Consider the following 22,511-nt stretch of genomic DNA (forward strand, 5'->3'; position numbering starts at 1 on the left):
GCTGCAGGGACTGGGGGGGGGGGGGGTCTGTGGGCACGGAGGGGGACGCGGAGGAACCGGGGGGGGTCGGGGGCTGTAAGGCCCGGGGGTCCCTGCGGTCGGGGCCGGGGAGGGATGCTGGAGGGGGGTGGGGGAGCTGGTACCGGCCGGGGAAGGGGGGGGGTATGAAAGGGGGGGGTTATGGGGGGGGGCAGGGCCAGTACCGGGGGGAGGGCAGTGCCGGGGGGGGGGGGGGGGGGGGCTGGGCAGGGCCGGTCCCGGTTGCCCCGTCCCGCCGGGGGGGGGGGGGGGGGGGGGGGGGAGATGCGTCACGTCTGCACCGAGCGGGCGGCCGGAGCCCCCCCCCCCCGCCCCCTATTCCGCCCCCCCCCCCCCCGCCCGCCCCTCGCCCGGTGCCCGGTGGCCGGTGCCGGCGGCGGCTCTTACTTGCCGATCTCCTCGTAGAGCTGGTACTCGTCGGTGAAGCGGGTGCAGGGCACGGTGGTTGGCCATGCTGCCGCCGCGCCGCGCCGGCAATGAGCCGCCACCGGCTCACGCTCCGGCCTCCGGCTCCGGCTCCGCCTGGCGCGGGGGGGGGGGCGGGAGGAGGCGCTGCGGGGCCGGGGGAGGCACCGGCCGGGGGAGGCACCAGCCCGGGACAGCCCCCGCCGCCCCCCCACATCCCCCCCCCCCAACCCCGGGGTGGGATCCCCCCCCCCCCCGCCCCCTCCCCTCCACCTCCCCCGGGGCACCCGCCCGATCGCCCCCGCAACGCCGGTCCCCACCCGCATCCCCCACCCCGGGGCTGGACCCCTCCGGGACCCCGCGGGGATCCCCCTTTTCCAACGTGTCTCCCCAAAGGTGTCTCCTCCGGGACCCTTTTATCCCAAATCCCCCTCACCCCCCCTCCCCAGGGTTGGGGGGGACACACATCCACCCCCCAAAACGTCCCATATCCAGACACACACACACCCCCCCCCCCCCATCCCCGGGATTCCCTCCCCTCGAAATATTCCTGCATCCAGGACCCCCTCCCACGGATCCCACATCCCCCCTCACAAAGGAGCCCGAATCCAGGCCCTCTCCCCGGCCCTGAGGACCCACATTCACCCCCCCAAAAAAAGCCCCATCCCCAGACCCCCTCCCCGGGATCTCACATCCCCCACCAAGGCCCCCAAATCTACTGCCCCCCCCTCGATCTCTCCCCCCCCGTCCCCCCCAAAAAAGACCCCAGTATCCAGATACCCCCCTCAAGGAACCACACATCCACCCCCTCCACCATCGCCCCGCGGACACCCCCCTTATGCGCCCCCCAATACCGACCCCCCCCAACGTCACCTCAAACAACCCCTCCAGCTCCAACCTCCCCACTAAGCAAAAGACCCGGGAGGGGTCTGAGGGGGCAAAAATCTCCCCCAAGGGCACCTCGAAGCCCCCCCCAGTGCTTGTTGGAGGGGGGGGACGACAAATTTTTCTCGGGTGGGGAGGGGGGGGGGGCAGGCGCAAGAGGCCACCCAGGAAGCCACCAGCAGCCCCAGGGCCTGGCCGGTGTGTGGGGACAGCGGGGTCCTTCCCCGCCCCCCCCCAAGCCTCACAGCGGCCCCGTGGGGTGAGCGGGTGGGGGGGCGGCGTGGGCGCGGGTGCCCACCCCGGGGCGCGGGGCGAGCGCGGGTGGGCGGCTGGCGGCTGGCGCTGCCGTTGCCATGGGGACCGTGGGCGGCCGTGGGGGACTGCGCCGAGCCCGGTTATATTTGTGCATCGCCACCGGAGAAATTTCAGCGCCCGGCGCGGGGGAGATGGGACACACACACACACACACACACACGCACGCACACACGGCGACAGGGAGGTGGGGAGCAGTGGGGTGAGACCTCCGAGGTCAGCACCCCCAAAGCCACCCCACCAAATCCAGCCCCACCCACCCCCCCCCCCCCCCGGCCCCGGCCGGGATCCCGTATCCACCACCCACACACGGACACCAAAAATCCAGCCCCCACCACCCCTGTCCCCGGGGCCCACGGTGGGGGACACGAGGGCCACCCGCAGACGTCCCTGTCCCCAACCTTCAAGCAGGGTGGTGTTGGGGGGGGTCAGGGTGCATGTGTGTCCCTCCCCGGGCGGATGGCACTGAATCACTCACACGCCCCGCGCTTCAGAAACGTTTTTATTGCAAACCAAAATAAAGGGGGGTGGGGGGAAGGCGATGGCCGGGGGACCCCCAGCCCACTGCCCCAGGGTGGGGGCCACTGGGAAGCTGCAAGAGCTGGGCTGGGCCTGGGGGGGTGGGCCCGAGGGCTCACATGTCCCCCCTCCCAGCCCCCAAAGTGCTGTGCCAGGGAAGCCCAGACATTTCTAGGGCTACTGGGGGGGGCTGGTGGCTACGAGGGCTGGGCCTGTACCCCCTGCCAGGGACCCCCGAGCACAGCCTGGACCCCCCCCCCCCGCCCCCGGCCCCATGCCACAGTGTTACGGGTGACAGCCCCGCTGCTCCCTGCCACCTGCAAGGGGCAAAGCTGCCCGGTGCCAGGGCAGGGAGGGAGCTGCCCCCCCAGAAGCCTGCAAAGAAGCATCCTCAGCCACCAGAAATAATAATTATGTCACCCAACGAGCTCCGTCTATTCCTGAAAAACAACCGCGCCGTCGCCAGTGCGAGGCGAGGAGAGGAGAAGGGTCCCAGCCGCTCCGGGTTGCCTTGGTGATGGGACGTAAATCTGCATTCGCCAGGTTTCCCTGCACGTACATCAAACGGCCGGTGCCGGTGCCGGGTGGTGAAGGCAGCGGAAGGATGCCGGCAGCGCATCTCACCAGCCAGCGGGTTAACGGGCACCGGCGCTGGGCGCGAGGGTCCCAGGAGGGCGGGCGGGTGGGTGGGTGGGTTTCTCCTCTCCCCACTTCGTTTCTCGGCGGTTTTACCGACGCCGTCAAAACTGCACGGCGCCGGGGGAGATGTTGAACATGGAGGGGTCGAACTTCTGGCCGCGGAACGGGGAGCCCTCGGTGTCCCAGCCCTTCTTCAGCATCTCATGCACCTTCTGCAAAGAGGCCACAGGCTCCCGTCAGGCCAGGGCTGACCCCGCACCTTTGTCCCCTGGGCGAGGGCAGCGCCCATTCCCAAGGGCACGCAGCCGCTGCCGTGCTTCACCCCCGCCCCTCTCCCTGGCTCGGGAAAGGGCAGACGGGCACGTGGGAGGCAGGGAGCGACGGGCAGCGAAAGGCGGCAGCTCGGTGGGGCTCATCCCGGACCCATGTGGGCTCATCCCAGCGCAGAGGGAGCGGGGGGACGGCGGGGCCGTGGCGGGGAATCTGGGCTCACTGGCATTTGCCAAGGGGCCAGGAAGGGAAAGGCAGGAGTGTTTCCGGCAAAAGCCAGGGACCACCAGAACCTCATGCCCCCAAAATGGAGATGTGGGGGGACGCTGTGTGAGGAGGAGCTCGGAGACGGAGCAGAGCTGTGGAGCTGCCCCACGCCGCACCCTTTTACCGGAGACGGCATCAACGGAGGAGCCGGAGAGCACGTGGCTGGGCTGGGGGCATGGGACAGCCGGCACCTACCAGCTCGTGGCTCTGGGGCTTGCCCTGCAGCTTCTGGTGGTAGTCGAAGGTGAGGCGGTCCAGCATGGCGTGCTCCTCCTCATCCACTGTGGCCATGGAGCGCTCCTTGTTGATCTTGTCGATGTCGATCTGCTCCTCACCCTCCAGGATGGCGTTCCACCAGTACTCATCCCCTTTGTTCAGGCTGATCTGGGGAACAAGGCGGGGGTCAGAGGAGAGCGGGGAGAGGAGCCCCCATCCTGCGTTACCCCCAGCCCGTCCCACACCCCGTGGCAGCGACACTGTGAGCCTGACTTAATGCCACCCCGGGCCACATGGCTGATGCCACAGAGTATGGGGCCCAGGGAGCCGGGTCGGCTGGTCTGTGGCCACCCTGGTAGCCGAGAGCCCAGGGACCCATCAGCTGAAGAGGCCTTGCCCAGCAGAGCACGGGGCCAGGGCTCCCAGCACGGCCACGCTGCAATTTTGCGTTTTGCTAACCCAGAAGGAGCCCTCGCCTCGGCTCCTCATGGGGCTTGCTCCACGGGCGGCAGTGCAGGTGACAAAGGCGGCGAAAAAGTCCCCTGCCCCTCCGTGCCACCCCTGCTTGTCACCAGCACCCGCCTCCCGCAGCGCCGTGGCTCATTGGGAGGCCGTGGAAGGATGGCCCGAGGAGAGGGGACATCCCCTCGCCTCCAGCCGACATCCTCGCCGGCAAAACCCACCGGCCATCCCCGCCGCACCAGCAGCGCCCCGCACGGAGCCACACGGGGCCGTGCCGGGTGTCGGCGTCCCGCACCGGGAACCCCGACCCGCTTGGTTTTTTTTTTTGGCCAGGAGGGGTGGGCTCCTTTCTCCTGTATTATTTTAGCAATAATCCCAGGAGCAAGGAAGATTTATGGTGTTCGTCAGCCTCTCCGCAAAATCATCAATAAAGGCAGACAATACAATTTACTCAAACCTCCCCGGAAGCTCAACAGCTCTGGAGGGGAAAACACGGGCAGCCATTAAAGTTATGGAGCCGGGCGTCTCTCTGCGGTGCGAAGAAAAGGAACCAATTAATACGGGAGGGGGTGGCTGGGGCTTAATCCTTCTGGGAGAGCAGAGCCGGTAAAATATTCCAGCTCGGGGAAGGCGTTGTGTTTTCCAGCTCGACAGGCACGCTTGCTCTCCTCTTATTTGCACGGTTCCACTTTCCAGGGGAGGAAGAGCTGATGAGGTTTTGCTCGTGGGCTTCCCAGCCCTGGGCGGGCAGGCAGGGGGAACGGCAAGCTCGCCAGGAACCTCGGCCCTTCGACGGGCAAGACGAGCCGTGGGCCAGCTGGCCCGGCCAGCCCAAGCCTGCGGCATGCCGGAGCACCCTCCGGGCTCGCTGCTGCTCCTCCGGGTTTGAAACCAGAGGAATGTCCCCACGGCGACGCTGGTGAGGTGGGAGCTTCCCTGGTGATGGCTTCGGTGCGACGGCAAGGCCCTGCCTGGTGTGTCCCCGCCAGAGCCAGGCAGGCAGTGGAGGGACAAACGGAGGCCGGAGGACGTAATGGCTTATCAGGCATCACCTCACCTCCATCCCAGAGCACCAGGGGAAGGAAAAGCCATCCCTTCTCCCTTTGCTACCAAATCCCTTCCTCCCCTGGCACCCCACCGCTGTCCCCCCCAGGGAACCCCCCCAGAGCCACAGAGCAGGTGGGAAACACCCACGAGATCCAAACCCCCCTCGTCCACAGACCACCCCCAGCGAAAGCCAGGGGAGCCGCTGCCGTGAGCGCCAGCCCGGGGATCCTCTCCTCCTCCCCACCCCATGCGTGGCCCTCGCTTTATTTACCACACACTGTTTCCCGCCCCGCTGGGAAGACAGAATTATTCATTTCCTCACCAGCTTTTCTGCGGTGCACATCGCTACAGTGCCGAGCGCTTTGCAAACAATAATTAATTAACCTCTGCAGCCCGCTTTGCACGCGCCGGGGAATTCACTCATCCCCCTTTGTTCCAGGGGGAGATATGATAAAGTGGGACTCGCTCCGAGCTGGGAGCCCCACTTTCCAATGCGAGCCTCCGAAATGCCCACGAGCCAGGGCAAAGCTCTCTCTGTCACCTTGAGCTTGGGGTTTTGTGCTTTGAAGCGGTGGCGAAGAGCTCGCGGCGGACAGGTCCGACCTCCAGGACGGGGAGCACGGGCTCAGGTTAATCCTTGGACAGGCTTCCGCCGACGGTCTCCGGTGATTCAGCCCGGCGCTCCGCTGGCCAACCGGGCTACGAAAGCTTGTGGTGATGGAGAGGCGGGCTGGAGCCTCACCGAGCGCTCAGGTGCAGGAAGGTCGAGGTTAAGGGAGAGCCGAGAGCCCACGGCAGATGTCTGGGCTCAGCCCAGGCGGGGTGACGCCCTGTGAGCACCGGACCTCACCCACTCACCGAGGAAGGCTCCGGGTGCTCGACCAACAGCACCACGCGAGGCTGCACGCTGCCTCGGGGGCGCTCCGCAAACCTGGGGGGGGCTCCAGGAAGGAAGCAGGGATTTTTTTCACAAGGACAAATCCCGACCTGATTACACTACTCGCTTCGAGACAAGCCAAAAGCTTTGCTCTCACTTGAAAGTTGCCTCTACAAGTTCCCCAGCCCAACCCTCCAGGGTCCTAGAAACGCTGGCGTCTGTTTGCCAGAGGAAGGATCAGGGCCCTGCAGCGTGCCTGGGCTCTCAGGCAGACCTCGGCTCTGCTTTTTTGGCTGGCGGGTCCCAAAGTGCCTCCTGGGCCGTAGGTGATCTTCCACCCATGGCCGAGAGGGGTAAAAGCCCAGCTGAGCCTCCTGGGGCTCAGGGGAGGCAGGAACAGCCTCTGCAACAGTGGCCTGAGGAGAGGGAGGCTCGCAGGGGGACAAGCTGCTGCGTCCAAAGCCAGCAGCGTCCTTGTGCCACAGCGCCCGTGTTCCCAACGCTGGTGACATGAGCTGTCAGCCGTCAGGGGAAGGGGCTGCTCCCACGTCGGTGCGCTGGGCAAAGCACAGGGGCCGGGCGAGGATGGATGGCAAGGAGCATTGCTGCAGGCGGAGACGGACGCACGGGAGGGATGGGACACTCGGCAGGCACATCTGTGGCCAAGAGGGATCCTCCCGCGGTGCGCAAAGAGGGTGACAGGCATCATCGGCACGGACACGGTGTCATGTCACATCTCAACACCCTGCCAGGAAGGGCACACCCCTTTGTTGGCGGTGCTGGGCTTTGTCATAGCATGAGGTTTCTTCCCGGATCCTAAATACCTTGTCAGAGCTGGAGAGACGCTGCCAAGGGATATAAGTAGGTCTTGGATAAACAGCCTCTCACCACCTGCTTTCCTTCAGGGACAACAGCAGCCGTCGCCCCAAAAGCCAGCAGGAGACGTTTAGGGGGCACGGAGGAGGCAGCAGGCCATGTTTCCAGCAGTGTGTGGAGGGCAAGGCGGAGGGAGAGCATCACAGATTATTATTAACTCGGCCTCACGGCTCACAAGATGACAAGCTGAAGACTGTAATAGCTGTTCAAGGCAGGACTTGGTGACAACAGCCCAAGTGTGGATAACAAATGCTGGAGAGGAGGAGAAAAAGAAAGGGAACGGGGGGAAAAAAATCCTCAACAACAAAAATAATCCCAAAATGTGTTGTGCACAACACCCAGCGGAGATTTCTAAAAACAGCTTGTGCGAAGTTATTTTAATCTCACTTTTGACAAGCAAGCGGGTGCGACAGCAAAGGGAGCGCGCAGGGATTATACTCGGACTGGGGCTTTGGCGCGGCATGGCAGGCAGGGACACGATCCCGGGACACGATCCCGAGCAGGAGGAGGTGTGGACGGAGGCCTCGCCACACGTCGTGGGCATCGGCAGAGCGCTCCGCTTCGAAACGACGCCCACTGGGTGTCTGCCGCGGCCGGGCTGCCGTGCGAACCACGAGCGTGCCAAAGGACGAGACGGGAAATGCACCGGAGCTCAGCCCGGGCTCCGGCAGGGAGAACCTCGCGGAGCAGCAGGGGGAAGGCGAGCAGTCTCTGGGGCTGCTGGAGAGTGAGCAGACATACGATGAAGAGGATAAATTGATAAGAACACCAGAGAGGATGGGGAAAGCGGAGCTGGGAGGGGTTATAAGGCAGATTCACCTTCTTACAGTAAGAGCTGGGGGGAGAAGGGAGGCAGGTAACGAGGGCCCGTGAAGAGCCGTCCCAGAAGGGAACCGAGCAGGGGGCAGGGGAAGCCAAGGACACAAAAGGCGGCTGTAACAGCAGCCCGGAGAGAGCAGGGAACTCGACAATCCTTGACGCGTCCTGCAATAACGCATGGGACCAAATGGCCTCTTTGCACAGAACTGGGACTTTCTCAGATGGACAAGACCAAGCAGGAGAGATTTCACCTCCTCGGCGCAGGGATCAAGCTCTGCCCACAGGGATTGCTTCAACTCGCAGACCATGAAAAGACGAGCACGCGCAGGTTTTCCTCCGGACAGAAGCCACTGAGGTGCCCCAAGCAGTAACGGAGGCAGCCAGGATGTCCTCGACAACTCCACCGCTGGTACTGGGGGAGCTGGGTTTCAGCCGCATCCCCACGCTGGGTGTCAGGGAGGGAAGCAAGGTGGCACCTTGCGGCATCTCACGGGATGAAGACACTCCCGACTGCCCCGTTCGGCGTTCACCTGGAGCTGCGCAACACGTGGACGCACAAACTCGGGTACAGAAAGGGCCCGTGCACCCCATCAGTCCTTCAACCCAGCCCAAACGGCTCCTGTCCCGTTCCCTCCCAGGCGCTGAACGAAGCGATTCATTAATACATGGCTGGGTGTCTCCTGATGAATGAATCGGGAGGAGCTGCAAACCACTTTTGGCTACCCTGTGCACGGAAAAAGGAGATGCTCTTGGGCGAGAATTACTCACTCTGCTCCAGTTACCTTACAATTCTTCAAGCGAAACTCCATCCCACCATCAATATGTTGGCAGCCAGCTGGAGATCCTCACAACCCTGCACTCCTGCTAACTCAAGGCAAGACCCAGCTCGAGGGTTGGAGGTAATGGGACCGCTCCCCGCGCTGCCTGCGGACGCTCCAGAACACCCCGAGTCTCGCTCCACCCGCGCGCCATTCCCATCCTCCTCCGGCGCTGGGTATTTAACAAACACTGTCTCCCTTGCTAATCCTGGGAACACCCACCAGGGACTCCCATCCGTGCCACGGAGCAGCCACCCGTTGGGCCACCTCCTCTTGAATGTGTTTACTCCTTCCCAGGATTGTTTCTCTTCCTGGATCAGTTAATTTTCAAGAAGCTTAAGAACATTTAAAAAATGCAGGCTAATGATGCCACTGCCTCCTTTTTCACGTCCTTTCAACAGCCTAACGGAGTCGGAGAAGCTCCTCTCTCTTGCAGGGACTTCACCCTTTCGGGTCTGTCGTTCCAGAGCACATCCATAGGGATCTGAAGTGGGCAGGCGGTGCCCGTGCAGCCTCCTCATGCACCACCTTCAGCACTTCTGCCTCTGGCAGCACGTTCCCACGCCATTTCCCACTGCGGGGGCTTGGCTTTGGGTGCCCATCTGCTGCCACCCTGTGACCCGGGGAGAAGGCTCGAAGCCCGCTCCTCTTGCAGGGACGGTGCTGCCTGCACAGGGTCAGGAGCCGCTGCCAGAGCCAGGCAGCTGGAATCCCCTCCTGGGGCTGACGGCAGCCTCGACTGATCACAAAACTTCTGGGAAAGCCTCTGGGTGGAAAAGGAGAGAGTAAAGATGGCCGTGGATGGCAAAACCCCACTGCCAGCACAATCCTTGCTCGCACAATCCCAAAACTTGCCCAGGAGTTTTGCAACGGTTTGACACTCGAGATCCCAGGCTGACGGGCAGCAACGCAACCCCCAGGACAACTCCAGCTACGGACAGCCCGGGAGAGAACTCACACCCTCGGCCTGGACGCCGGGAGCACGCCAGAAACCAGTCACGAGGCTGGGAACCCCCCAGTAACACACTCCTGGGAGGCAACAGCCCCCGAACCACCTTGACAGGGAAGATGGGTGGTGCTCGGGCGGCAGGCACAGTAAGTCACGGTGGCTGCTGAAGGCAGGGAGAGAAGTGGTCACAGCGACCGCTTCAGACAGGATTAATAAGAAACCTGAGGCAGGACAGAAATGGAACCAGATGATCTTTAAGGTCCCTTCCAACCCGAACCATTCTGTGATTCTGTGAAATGAATGGCAGGGAACAGGCATCTGCCGGGATGCTGGGGTAAGGACTGGGGCCCGGAGAGCCAGAGGGCAAAGCCGGCAAGGACAGGTGCGCGGCACCGGCACCACGGTGCGGTGCCACGGCCTCTCTCAGAGCCTATGTGCCGGGATCAGGGGACAGTGACCACCTCTGGATAAGAGATGTGCTCCCACCACCATGGCCTGGAGATTGTTCAATATCTTCATCAATGACGTGGACGAGGGGATAGAGCGCACCCTCAGCAGGTTTGCTGATGACACAAAGCTGGGGGGGTGTGGCTGACACCCCAGAAGGCTGTGCCACCATCCAGAGAGACCTGGACAGGCTGAAGATCTGGGTGGAGAGAAACCTTATGGAATTCAACAAGGGCAAGTGTAGGGTGCTGCACCTGGGGAGGAATAACCCCCTGCACCAGCACAGGTTGGGGGTGACCTGCTGGAGAGCAGCTCTGTGGAGAGAGACCTGGGAGTCCTGGGGGACAACGGGATGACCATGAGCCAGCGATGGGCCCTGGTGGCCAAGAAGGCCAATGGCATCCTGGGGGGCATCAAGAAGAGCGCGGCCAGCAGGTGGAGGGAGGTCATCCTCCCCCTCTGCCCTGCCCTGGGGAGGCCCCATCTGGAGCACTGGGGCCAGTTCTGGGCTCCCCGCTTCAAGAGGGACAGGGAACTGCTGGAGAGGGGACAGCAAAGGGCTATGAAGATGATGAGCGGACTGGAACATCTCTGATGAGGAAAAGTTGAGGGTTTTGGGTCTCTTCAGTCTGGAAAAAAGACAGTTGAGGGGGGATCTGATCAATGCTTATAAATACTTCAAGGGGGGGGTGTCAGGAGGACGGGGCCAGGCTCTTCTCCGTGGTGACCAGGGACAGGACAAGGGGTAACGGGCACAAACTTGACCGTGGGAAGTTCCATCTCAAGACGAGGAGGAACTTCTTTGCTGTGAGGGTGGCAGAGCCCTGGCACAGGCTGCCCAGAGAGGTGGGGGAGTCTCCAACCCTGGAGACATTCCAAACCCCCCGGACGCATTCCTGTGCCACCTGCTCTGGGTGACCCTGCTCTGGCAGGGTGGTGGGCTAGATGACCTCCCGAGGTCCCTTCCAACCCCTGCCATTCTGTGATTCTGTGATTGAGGACCCTCCTCACCCAACCCGATGGATGTGCTGCTTTGCCAGCACGCCACTGCTGCTCACCCAGAGGGGCAGCTCAGGAGCTGGAGGCAGGGCACGGCGCACAGTCAAGGGCAGAGCGAGCTGGACGCTGGCTGGGGAAAACCAGACACATCCAGAACCGGCTCAAGCTTCCATCTGCTCCAGTTTTCCAGGTCAAGCCCAGTAGAGCTGCAAGCCAAGGTGTGGAGACGTGGCCAGTGTGGACCACCCTTACCAAAATGCACTTCCCTGGCTCCAGGCTCCAGAGGGAACTCTCTGTGTTGATCTTGTGGGTGAGTTTCCCTTCCATGAGGACACGCTGACTGCTCCCCTCCAGCACCGCTACGCGAATTGTGCTGTTGCTGATATCCACAGACACCTGGAAACACACAGAGACAGAAAATAATCAGGAAGGTTCCCGCTTGCCCTCTCGCTGTGTTAGTTGGGGTGCGGAGTCAAGTGCACTCGCTGGGGATGAGAGAGAAAGAAGAGCTTTCAGACCTGCACGTAGCAGGAGGGTGGGAATCCCGCTGTCATTTCAGAGCAAACAGCAACAACTCGGAGGAGAAAGGAAACCTCTCCGGGGAAGGAAAGGCAACGGGACCCAGCAGACGCCTAGGAAGGATTTGAGGCAGCTGGTTTTGCCACTGTGACTGCCCTGTGCCTCAGTTTCCCCACAGAGAAAGCCAGCAATGCTCCAGGCCTCCTCCATACAGCGCTCAAAGGTTGGACGCCCACTTGCCGTGACCGAGCTGTTCGGAGCACAGCGGGTGCCCGGCCGTCACCGTGATGAGCTGGGCATGGGGGAGTGTGTTCCTGGGGGCTGAGCGCTTCCCTACCGAGCGGGAGCGAATCGGGGATTTCTACACCGGGAAGGGCTGCAGCAGCTCGTCCCTTCTGCTGCACCGCACCGAAACTCCTTGGCTCCACTTCTGCCACCAGAGCCAGCGCTGGGCTCAGCCCAGGCCTCCCGTTGGGCATGAGGAGGGGCCGCGGGCAGGAGGGACGCTGCGGCACGGCTCCCCTTCTCCCTGCGGCGGGGGCCAGGGGATGAGGCAGCTCCATCCCCAGGAACGGGGCCAGCTCCTGCCCGCAGCAGCCATATGGGGAACCCTGCTCCGACCTGCCGCGGAGGTGACACGGCTCTCCCCCAGGGAGACAGAGGCAGACTGCAACTTCACTGTGCTGCACGCAGTACCCTCGGTCTCCGGAGAGAACATATGCTCTCTCCTTTCCCCTTTGGCCCTGAGCTGCCGCCAGCAGAGAGCCCGAGCTGGGCCAGGGGACTAAGAGAGGACCTGGCCGGGAAGGGGCAGTTTTGTGGCCCCTGGCAGTGCCCTGTCTCTGGCCTGAGAGGAGGAGACTGCGGTGAGATTTGCCTGCATTCTCTCCCAGAGTTCCCCCAGATCTTCCTCCCGCTCTGCAGATCTCATTTGAAATGTTATTACATTATCCATTACCTAGGAGATTTCCAGCGGCTCACTAGCTCCACGCAGGCAAGAGACAGGCAAAGCTGCTCCAGCCGGGGAGGGCACCACGGCTGCATCTGATCGATGCCACCCAGATAAAGCCCCCAGACCTGCTGTGCGTGACAGGGAGCTGCCAGGGCTTCGACAGGAGCAGAGTCCCAGCACACAGCACAGGGAACGCTGGGACTGAGCTCTGATGCCAAGGCTGGCAGCAGGACTGCGGTCACGGGGGATCGGGGAAGGGAAGCGAGCTCCGGCTCTGCCAGACGGGAGAGGACGCCTGGCCTTCACCCGGCGTGTGGCTGCAGGCAGCCTCTGTGAAAGCAGCTCCTCCTGGATGGGAAACGTTTCCAGAGAGGCTGCAGCATGGAGCAGCTTTCCCCAGCCCAGGGTTGAGGCCTCACCACAGGGACAAGCCTCTGCCCTCTGCCACCACCGACTCTGGTCCCCGGACGCAAGGACAGGGCTGCTGGCGCCGAGCTCCCTCAGTGCGGCACAGGGCCTGCTCAGAAAGGGTCAAGGGGAAGAAGGCAAGGTGACCCCCAAGTCGCCTTCTGGGGGGGCTTCTTTGGGGCACGGAGGGCCAGGGAGGCTGGAGATACGGAAGGCACAGACGCAGCGTCAGGGCCGTCGGATCCACAATCAAATGTGAGAGGGGTTTTGTTCCAAGGTGGCTGAGGGATGTGCTCGAGGTGGCTCTGGGACCAGCAGGGCGTTAGGAGAGGGAGCAGGGAAACCCAAATGGAGGAAGAGATCCAAACCCAGCAGCCTTAACCCAGCCGCTTCGCTGCACAACCAGCCAGAGCGAGAAGCGATCCCAACACCCGCTTCCACCTGCAGCCAACAAAAAGGCCCCTCTTGGCCAGCCCACTGGGAGCGGGGACAGGGGACAGGGGCAAAGCACGCACTGCCGGAGAGCCCTGACCCCCTGTGTGGAGAGAAACGTCCGAGAGGACTCACGTGCGCGCGTGGTGCTGCCCGGAGAACGCAGGGTTTGGCGCACGTGGGCAGCAGCTCCTTGGCGGGTGCCTTGGTGGAAAAATCACCTCTGCTCCACCGGGGAGGGTGGCGGGGCTCTCCGAGGGGCTGCCCTTCCTCTCCCCAGCCCCCGCCACCCGCACCGTCCCACCGCACTGCGCTCAGGGCACGCGTGGCCGGCAAAACCGGGGTTTGGCAGAACCGGGCGCAGACAGCCTGCACCCGACCCCAGGCAGCGGCTGGGGGCGAGCCAAGGGCGATCCCGCGGGAAACACCCTGTCCCAGCAAGCGCAGCCACGAACAGGGGCACCCCGGAGGCTCCAAGGCTGCTCGTCCCCCACCACGCGCACCCCACGTGCGCCTCTGCCCCCCAAAATGCCTGGCTTTTGCCGGTGCTCGCGAGGAAACCCAGATCTCAGCTCTCTGCCGCCGCTTTCCACCACAATAATTTCTGTGCACACTAGAACGCCCACGCCCGCCCACGCAAATCAAACAAGCAAACACAAACCTATGGAGGAATCTAGCTCGTCTCCTCCGAGCCAGGCAAAAAGAGAGGCTTGTTGTCATTATCTCTATTTAAGTGCTTGGAAAGCGCTTGGATCCACGGGCCCCTGTTGCGCCTGTAAGTAGATCAGAGAGGTGGAGACCGCAGAGGAAGATGCTCCCACCTACCCCATCACCCACTCCTGCTCCACGGACACTTTTTTGGAGCTCCATACAAGGAAACCTCAAGCTCGCCCAAGCGAAAATGTGCCATAGCAACATCTCGAACCCAAAAAAATGTCACAAGGAAGATTCTGAGCAGCATTAGAGCTGAGCGCACTCTGAGCCCGGGGACCAAACGGGGGAGATTTTTAATCTCGCCTTGGCAGGCAGAAGCCAAAAAACCTGATAATTTTTTAAAAAGATGAAGCTGTGTGGTGAATGTAGGGGAACGCTTCTCTTTAGCAAGAACCCATCAACAATGCGACCGAAGTCCGTTGAGCTTTAAAATGGCTCTGAACCATCCTGCTTTGGCCCGTCACCCAGCCTAACCGCTTCCAGTCCCCCGAGGCTGGAAGAGATTTAAAGAATCACTTCAAAGTGAAAACGCAGCTGCCAAAAGGAGCCCTAAGGGGGATGTACAAACCAAATACCACGAGACACCTCACAAGGATAAGGAAAGTCCGACATCTCCGACATCTGACTGCCCCGAGAGGGCAGCGCAGGCATAAACTAGGGCCAGGGCAGGCAGGGCCGTGCCACAGGCAACAGCGTGGGAAGGAGCTGCCCCGATAATCACCCCACTGCCGGGCAGGGGCTCTTCCGCAGCAACGGCACAGTCTCGAGTCGAGAAAAGGTCCTGTGCCACCTCCTCCGGGCACCTGCAAGGGCTCTGCACCTCTGGGTGGCAAAGAACGGGGCGGACAAAGCCTGATGCCTTTTTTTTTTTTTTTTTTTTTGGCAAGGACACAACTCCCCTGGCACAAAGGGCACTTCCCTGGGCAGGGAGAGGCATCGTGACTGCAATATGATGCAGAGGGATGGAACACCCGTCTGGATGCCCCCAAATCATTCCAAGAAACAGCCTGGGTTTGTTTTAGAGACCCACCGGGAGAGATGCATCTCCTGGTCCCCCTGCTGTCCCCGTGGCAGCTACTTGCTCCCTCACCCCTCCAGTCCGGGTTGCCGCTGCCAATTACACTCTTTTGGCATGATCAGGAGCTGTGTAGGCTGGAGCCGGTGAATAAACCCAAGCGTGCTCATTTCAGCCGCCCTGGAAGCAGAGGAGAAGGGGAGGTGGGGGGAGCGCGAACTTCCCAAATGGAAAAATACAGAATCAGCCATGGGGAGGGCAGGACTCAGGAAAGACAGGAGAGCTGAAACTTCCGGGGCCGACTGACGCCCGCCAGGGGCACGCTCCTCTCGAGTCCCTCGCTGGGAGGGGACAGAATTGGTGAAGGAGAAGCGACATGACCGCTCGAGGCCGGGAGCAGAGAAGGTAAGCTCCTGCCTGAGCCAAGGAGGGAGGTGAGACGCCCCTGCCCACGCAGGCAGCCAGGGAGAGAGCCTGGCCGCTGAGCCTGCACCCCGGCCCCAGCTCCCTTCCACCCAGGGCAGGGCAGGTCTCATATGGGCTGTGCCTGCTCCGGTTCCCAAGTGCCAGAGGAGCCGTTCCAGCAGCTCCCGCTCGCAGGAGACACTCCAAGCCACAGAGAGACACCGGAGAAGGAGCCTTCATCCCCAGGCAGGCTCAGAAACCCATGTGCAAGTTTGCAGTCGGTGGAAGTGGAAAGCAAAAGTGCAGAAAGTGCCACACGGTGCCAGCGAAGGCCGCTGGGGCCGGAGCAACAGGACACTGCTGTCACAACGGGAACACAGCCAGGCTGGGACTGTCAGTCCCCCCCAGCCACACACCCAGCGCCGGAGAAAAAGGAACGACTGCCTCCGGCTCCTTGAGTACGAAGGACAAGGAACCTTCCCACTCCAAACAGAGCTTCCCGGGAAAGCTGGGCACCCCGAAGGAAAGGGAAATGCTGAAAGACACACAATTAACACCACTTTACCTGTTTGCCTTTTACGACATGCTTGGGCACGGGCACTTTAATCTCCAGGTCACTGAAGTCTTGGGACCAGGCATAATTCTCTCGCACAGCCCCGTTGTAGCTGTCGGGGTTTGTCTGGAACTGCTCCTGTCTCCTGGGGGAGAAGAAAGGGGCGACATGCTCAGTGTCAGGGAGATCAGAGTCTGGAGGGAGCAGGAAACCAGAGAGCAGCGCACAAGAAGCAGAAAGGGAGGGCAGAGCCTCTGCTCGGCCACCCTGCTGGCACCCGAACGCCTCAGGCTGGGTGCCCAGTCTCTCCCTCGCTGCCGGTGCTACCAAGGAAGGCGAAGGCTGAGGTTGGCAGCCTCGGAGGGACCCCAGGCACCCTGCCTGTCGTGGGTGACTTGCACACCCCTCTCCCCAGGGTGCCCCAAGGGAAGTCAGGCCACTAAAGGGACAACTGGTGAGACACAGGATAGTCTGGCTTCCCAAAACTGGCGCCCGGCTGGCTCCGGGCGCCTTCCCAGCTAACTCTGCTCGAACACAGAGCTCCTCTGCCCCTCCACCTCCCTGCTGCGTCCACCATGCCCGTCGCAGCTGGAGCAGGGGACACCATCACTCACTGGAAGGCGTGTGCTGTCTCCGTGTCCGCCGCCGTGGCTGCAGAGGTGGCGGCCCATCACTGCGCCCTGGGTTCACCACGTGCAAACGTGGTCGTCCTCCCCCTGATTTCAAGCATGTTTGGGAAAACCACCAGCCGTGGTGACCAGGGCAGTGGCTGACACAGAGGCGACGGAGCTGCAGAGCCAGCCCGGTGCAGCACCGGAAGGGGGCAACCGGGCAAGTGGGTCACAAGCAACACTTTGAGCAAAACACAGCCACTGCCAGCTGCGGAAATCTCAGGAGAAGGACGAGGAAGCCGTTGTGAGGGTAGGATGGGATCTATCGGATCAATAAGCAATAATCAATACAGCGTTTCCAGCCAAGAAAGGAGATCTCCACCACACCCGTGTCCTTTAAACTGCTGGCAGGCTGAGGATCTGTTCCACTGAAACCTCCCAGAGAGGGCTTTCAAATAAAATAAAATCTTTTTCTAAAGATAGCTGCGGTGCTAACAAAAGGCAGAGTTATTTTAAAATGTTTTGATACGCACCTAGTCTTCAATCTGGAGCTGTATAAACACAGGGCTGCGGCGAGTTGCATAAAGGGAGGGGCTGGTGACAAGTGGCCCCGGGGGTCAGCCGGCCCTGGGGACCACGTCCCCCCGCGCCCCACTGCCACTCCGACACCCCCACACCGAGTGGCCCTCACCAGCGCCGGGCGGGGGTGGCTTCCAGCAGCGCGGTGCCCTGAGAATTATGTAAGTTCCATCAATTTTAATTAAATTAGGCTCTAAGACGGTCGGAGGGTGTTGTCGAAGGGGCTCTGTGTGTACACCCCCCCCCTTTTTTTTTCCTTAATGGTTTCATGGGGTTTTACCCGCCCTGTTACAACGACTTACGCTCCGGGAAGGTTTTGATCTGGTTGCCCGGGCAGCGGCCGCAGGCTCCCAGCCTCAGGCCGGCGATTTCGGGGGGTACTGCATCACTTTTTTTGGGCATCTTGGCCTTGCCTGGCGGTTGCCCATTGGGTGCCCATTGCCATGGAAACGGGGTTGGCATGGCAGCACCAAACCAGTGCCGGCGCGGGTTGGCTCCGGCTGTCGGTTTCCCAACCGCCCCCGGATTGTAGGAGTCGAACAGGCTGGAGGGCGAGAGGGGGAACGGTGCAGGCGGCCGGGGCCTGTGGGGCCGTGTGCTCACCCCGAGGGAAGCAAAGGGGTTGAAATGAGGCAGCACGTCCCCGAGCATTGTCTTGTCTGTCCTCACCTCTAGGTCCTCACCTCGAGCCATCCCAGTGGTGGCACCTGGGCACGACCATCCCAGAGCCCACCCTGCGCAAGCCCCCGGCAGAGGGGAGGGACATTTCTCTCCCAGGTGAGGATCCGTGCGCTGCCTGGTTAAGCGTCCTCGCAGGAGGTGTCCCTGCGCGGCAGGGTCTGCCCGAGCACCGCACACATCTGCGAGGCTCCTGTCCTCTCCCCAACGCCCTCGAGGCTGGGGCAAGCGTGTACCTGGCGGCACAGTGAAGTGGAACCCAAACCTGACCAGGGTTTAAAACACGCTGGATTTTTTCCTCCTAAGGAGGCGTTTCCTTCTAATCAGCGCGGACGTGAGCTGCGCGGCAGAGCTCACCACGCTCCTTGCCAGCGAGACGCCAGAGGGAAGGCATGTCGGCTGGAAGTCACCATCCCAAGCATCATCACCCCCCTGAGAGCAAGCAAAGAACCAGACGAGAACCAACAACCTCCAGGTCATTCCCCTCCTCGGCCTTTCCCGGGAAAAACTCGAAGGCTAAAGGGGGAGGCAGCAAGCCCGTGCCCGGGCCAAGGCGTGTCAGAGCAGATGCAGAGCATTAAAGATGGGAGAAAACCCATCAGCACAAAGCCAAGCGTGGGTAAGACACCAGCTGCAAACGCCTCACAGCCACAGCAGATAAATACGATCCCAGAGCAGCCACTTACTGCCACAAAGCCACCGGGTCCGTCCTTGTGTATCTTCCTTGGGAGGAAAGCGCTGGGGCCGAGCAGACCCTGGCCAAGTGCATCACGGACGTTTTAGCCCTCCCAAGAGCTCGCCGAGCATGATTACATTGTCCCGTGAGGGCACTAGTGGCTTCACAGCAGCCCCGGGAGACACCGGCGTTAATTGGGTTACTTCCACAGGAAAACTGAGGCACAACTTGCTGTGCAATAACCCCATCGAGCTTCTCTTCGCATGGCATCGCTACCGAACAAGCAAAAGCAGTCTATCTCCCAGCTCCGACCGTCCCCGACAGGAGAGCTCTGTCCTCGCTCCCTCTGTGTCGTAACGCGAGCAGCACGCTGGGTGACGGAGGGACGTTTCACAGCCACCTCTGCCTCCCTGCGCAGCTTGCTGGGATAAGCTCAGCCCCGCTGCCCAGTCCTCACAGCCCTGCTGGACTGGCTGGGCAACATGCGCCCCGGCCAAACCACCCCCATGCTCAGCCAGCTTCAGCAGGGAGAAGTTTCCCCTTGTGCCTAAACCTCCCTGCAGCCATGGCTGCTCATTCCGGGGGCACGGGGACAGGCGCTGTCGCTTCTCCACTCCTCTCTTTTCCCTAACAGCCAGCCCGAACCCCTCCAGCGCTTCCCACAAGTCACCATCTCTGTACCAGCTCTGCTCCTGGCGTTCAAAATCCTCAGATGTGAAAGTAATGGGGTGACTTTGTGCCCCAAAACCACATCACAAGGGGAACTCATGAAGGCCTCAGTAAATTCCCCTGCAAGTTTAACTGCCTGCTCTTGAGCAAACGAGGACTGGGGTGATGAACGCAGACCTCAGCCTCGTTAGGCACCTCTGAGAAACGGCTGACAGCTCTACCGTCTCCTGGAGCAACTCTTCCTTTCCTGGAGGTTTTCCAGCCAGATCCTTGCCTGGTCCAACTGTGCGTAGCACACACCACCCTTCATGCCGGTGGCACTCAAGAAATTGGACCCAGCTCCTTGGTTGGGAGGCAGCTTCCCTGGCCACCCGCAGGAGAAAGCTCCAGCTCCCAGCGAGCTGGGCCGAGCTGTGCTGCCACGCTGGAGGTGGCTCTCCCGGCCAAAGCCGTCCCTTGTGTCGCTCCAACAGCACCACCGTGCAGCGGGCGAGAGAATTTCCGGCAGGAACACCATGGCCGGGAGACATCCCCGTCCCCAGACCCAGCCGGTGAAGATGGAGGCCGGACGCAGAGCGCGGTGCAGGTCGGGTGGCGATCCTCCCAGCAGCCTGGCGCCAGCATGGTGGTACGATGGTCAGCTCGCTGGGACGCCAAGCCGCCTGCCGGGCCGGGGCAGGTGGTGGCAGGGCTGAGGAGAGGGAGGGTGAAAAAGCATCATCTTTTAAACCCAAAGGTTTGGCACCGCGTGCACTTGGCTGCCGGGTGGTGGGGATGGTGTGGGTGGGTCTGTGTGTTCTGTCTTGTTCTATTTTTGCTTGCAATGTGTCATTTTGGGGGAGGTGAAACCTTTAACAATGCACCGTCGAGAAGCAGACGATCTGTTTTCCATTCCTAGGATCTGCACCGCACGGCTGCGCTGTCACCGGTCCCAGAGCCGTTCCCCTCGCGTGGGGTCAGACCCCCAACGGCAGCGAGAGGTGGCTGGGACCCGAGGGGAGGTGGCGGTGTCACCAGGAGGTGCTGCTCGAGCGAGGCTGGCCAAGGCAGAGCTGGCCACGGCACGCAGGCTGGATGCCCAAGGATTGAGCTGCATGCCGGGCCCCATGTACAGACTTCTGGGCGTTTCTTATTCTGGGATTTCCAGTTCCGTGGGTTGGTGATGCACGATGAGCCAAGCGATGCAGAAATGGCGACCGAGCAATCCTCTCTTCCACAGACGCTCGGCTGAACCCATTTCCATCCTCAGAGCACAACGGCTACAGCACCGGTTCTATAAAAGCACCGGACATAAACCAAGAGCAGGAACCAAATGCCAAAGGATTTGATTTAATTTTTTATACGAGAAGAAGTAGGGCAGCTCACCAAGTTCCTCTTTACTGAGGACTTTTGGTGCAAAAATGCAGAAGTTGAGGAACAGATACAGCAGCACGGAAGCAGCCATCCTTCAGCCTGACACAGGCTGAGGGGGGAGCAGAGGTGGGTGAGCTCCGCAAAGAGAAGGAGCTAATATGGGCCTAATCCCAATGGACTCTTCTTCTCCATAAAAAGAAGAAAAGAAAAAAATCCCAAGGATTTTCAGAACTACTTAAGGAATCCGATCCTCTTAGCCCGGAGCATCTCGGCTTTCTGACCCAGGATACCTGCCCTTCTGGGAAGCAGGCCAATGGAAGTGCAGGACACCTGGGTTTTGGGGAGTCGGGCGTGCCATCCCGATGGCTCAGTGTCCACCACTGCCGGGACCGGGGCCTGCCTCACCCAGCGCCGGTTTTTCAGCCGAGCAGACGCTGAGCTGAGGGTGGGCGTCTGCACCCTGCCGGCACCACCGCGGGCTGGTACAGCAGATACCCTCCAATCACTTGGCATTCACAGAAAGCTTCCTCCGGGGTCGGCACGGCTGTTTGCTCTTAGTCAAGGTGAATTATTTAGGCAGCTTTAAGGAAAACGTGTCAAGCCGGTTAAGTGATGCAGATGTGGAGGCGGGTGGAGAAGAGAAACAACCTCAATAGCTGAAGCTGGGCAAGTGGGACTGGCCAAGGCTGAGGAGGATGATGTGGGGAGAAAGCCGGGCTGGTGCTGCAAGACAACCACCCCGGTGCACACAGAAATGGAGACCTAGACCCGCTCCCTTCTGCAAAGGTGCTCCTGAAGGAGGTACCTGTAACAGTCCCACCCTACCTGCGCTCTGCTATCAACAACACATCTCATCAGGTCCCACAAGCACATCCTCACCGCAAAAGCAAGCCTCTCCCCCCTGCGGGACCTTCCTCCATTTAGAGTGGGGAAAACAGAGGGGAATGGTGTTGTACAGAGTCACCCTGCCAGCAAACAGCGGAGAAAAAACACCCCAGCTCTGTATTTTAACCACTGACAGAGGCCCTGTGCAATGCATGAAACCTCCTTCAAGCTCAAGAGGTTGCCAAGAATGGAAAGATCTCATTAAGGAATAATGAAGTTCCGAGCAAGTAGGAAAAGAGAAAATCAGGCACAACGCGTCCGCATGCCTAACCCAAATAAGCATGCAGCGAGCGGGGCCTTCCAGGGAGATGCACCGCACGCCGTCAATCCAGCCAGCATTTATTGCAATGATCAGATGTTTGGATCAAGGCCGTTGCTCTGTGACAGCAGCCTAGAGCGAGTGGCGTCCATCAACATAATTAATCCCGCATCCTCAGTGCTGCGACGACTCAAGGAGGCACCGGCCAATTCAGGAAGAGAAGCTGCTGCCGACATGCAAGCGCCTCGGCAGGCTGCTGTGCTGCAAGACACTCAGCACCGCAGCAGGACTGTAGCCGAGGGCTTCTCCCCTCTGACTTGGTTGAAAACGCCTGCTTTGGGGTGGGTTTCTCCGAGCCAGACGCCTCCGCTGTCACTCCTAGTGCCAGCGCTGGCAGGACCCAAGGTGATGCCCAGGAAGAAGGGCCCAATCTCCTGCATGCCGTGGCCCGCCGTCTCTGCCCCGACCAAAGCAGCAGCATTCAGACCTCCCTCTAGCTCACGGCCAGCACTGCTTGGCTCAAAGCATCTTGCTGGGCTTCCCAGCAAGCTGGGAGGACAATGTAGAGGAGTGTTTGCCGTCTGTACCCCGAAACCGCTGTAATACGCTCAGCTCTGCTGCTGCAGGTAGCACAGGGCTGCTGGGAACCAGCGCCGTGTCAGCCGCCACCGCCCACCTGCCCCGGCAACGGTCCAGGCTCCTGCTCCCGTCAGAGCCCTGGCAGCCGCCTCACGCGATCGCCAATCCCCTCTCCCTCCTGGGGAAGCGCCCTGGACCGCACCTGCCTCCAGCCTTCCCAGCGCTAACGGGGCTGCCCGCAGCCCAGCGGGGTGGCAGTCGCCACGGGAGAAGCAGGGCGAGGGCCGGCCGAGCTGGGCAGGCAGCGGGCAGATGACAGGGCCCTCTCCACCTCGCTACGGGAAGGCCACCTTCGCCCAACAGCACCAGCACGCCCAC

At 61.5% G+C, this 22,511-nt stretch overlaps 1 protein-coding gene across 3 annotated transcripts in view; it reads right to left on the reverse strand.

Moving 5' to 3' along the window:
• Nucleotides 1–2,129: 2,129 nt before the first annotated feature.
• The window catches only part of NUDCD3 (NudC domain containing 3), a 32,540-nt gene continuing 12,158 nt past the window's right edge, over nucleotides 2,130–22,511 (reverse strand). Inside the window, exons 3-6 of one of the 3 annotated variants that reach the window (XM_054224960.1) lie at nucleotides 15,857–15,989; nucleotides 11,099–11,242; nucleotides 3,532–3,720; nucleotides 2,130–3,011 (exon numbers count right to left, since the gene is read on the reverse strand). In XM_054224960.1, the coding sequence (XP_054080935.1) occupies nucleotides 2,901–3,011; nucleotides 3,532–3,720; nucleotides 11,099–11,242; nucleotides 15,857–15,989 (577 nt within the window). In that variant the 3' untranslated portion in view covers nucleotides 2,130–2,900. The other 2 variants (XR_008469911.1, XM_054224961.1) reach the window with 2 other exon arrangements.

The sequence above is a fragment of the Rissa tridactyla genome, chromosome 20 (assembly GCF_028500815.1).
Source record: "Rissa tridactyla isolate bRisTri1 chromosome 20, bRisTri1.patW.cur.20221130, whole genome shotgun sequence".
Taxonomy (NCBI): domain Eukaryota; kingdom Metazoa; phylum Chordata; class Aves; order Charadriiformes; family Laridae; genus Rissa; species Rissa tridactyla.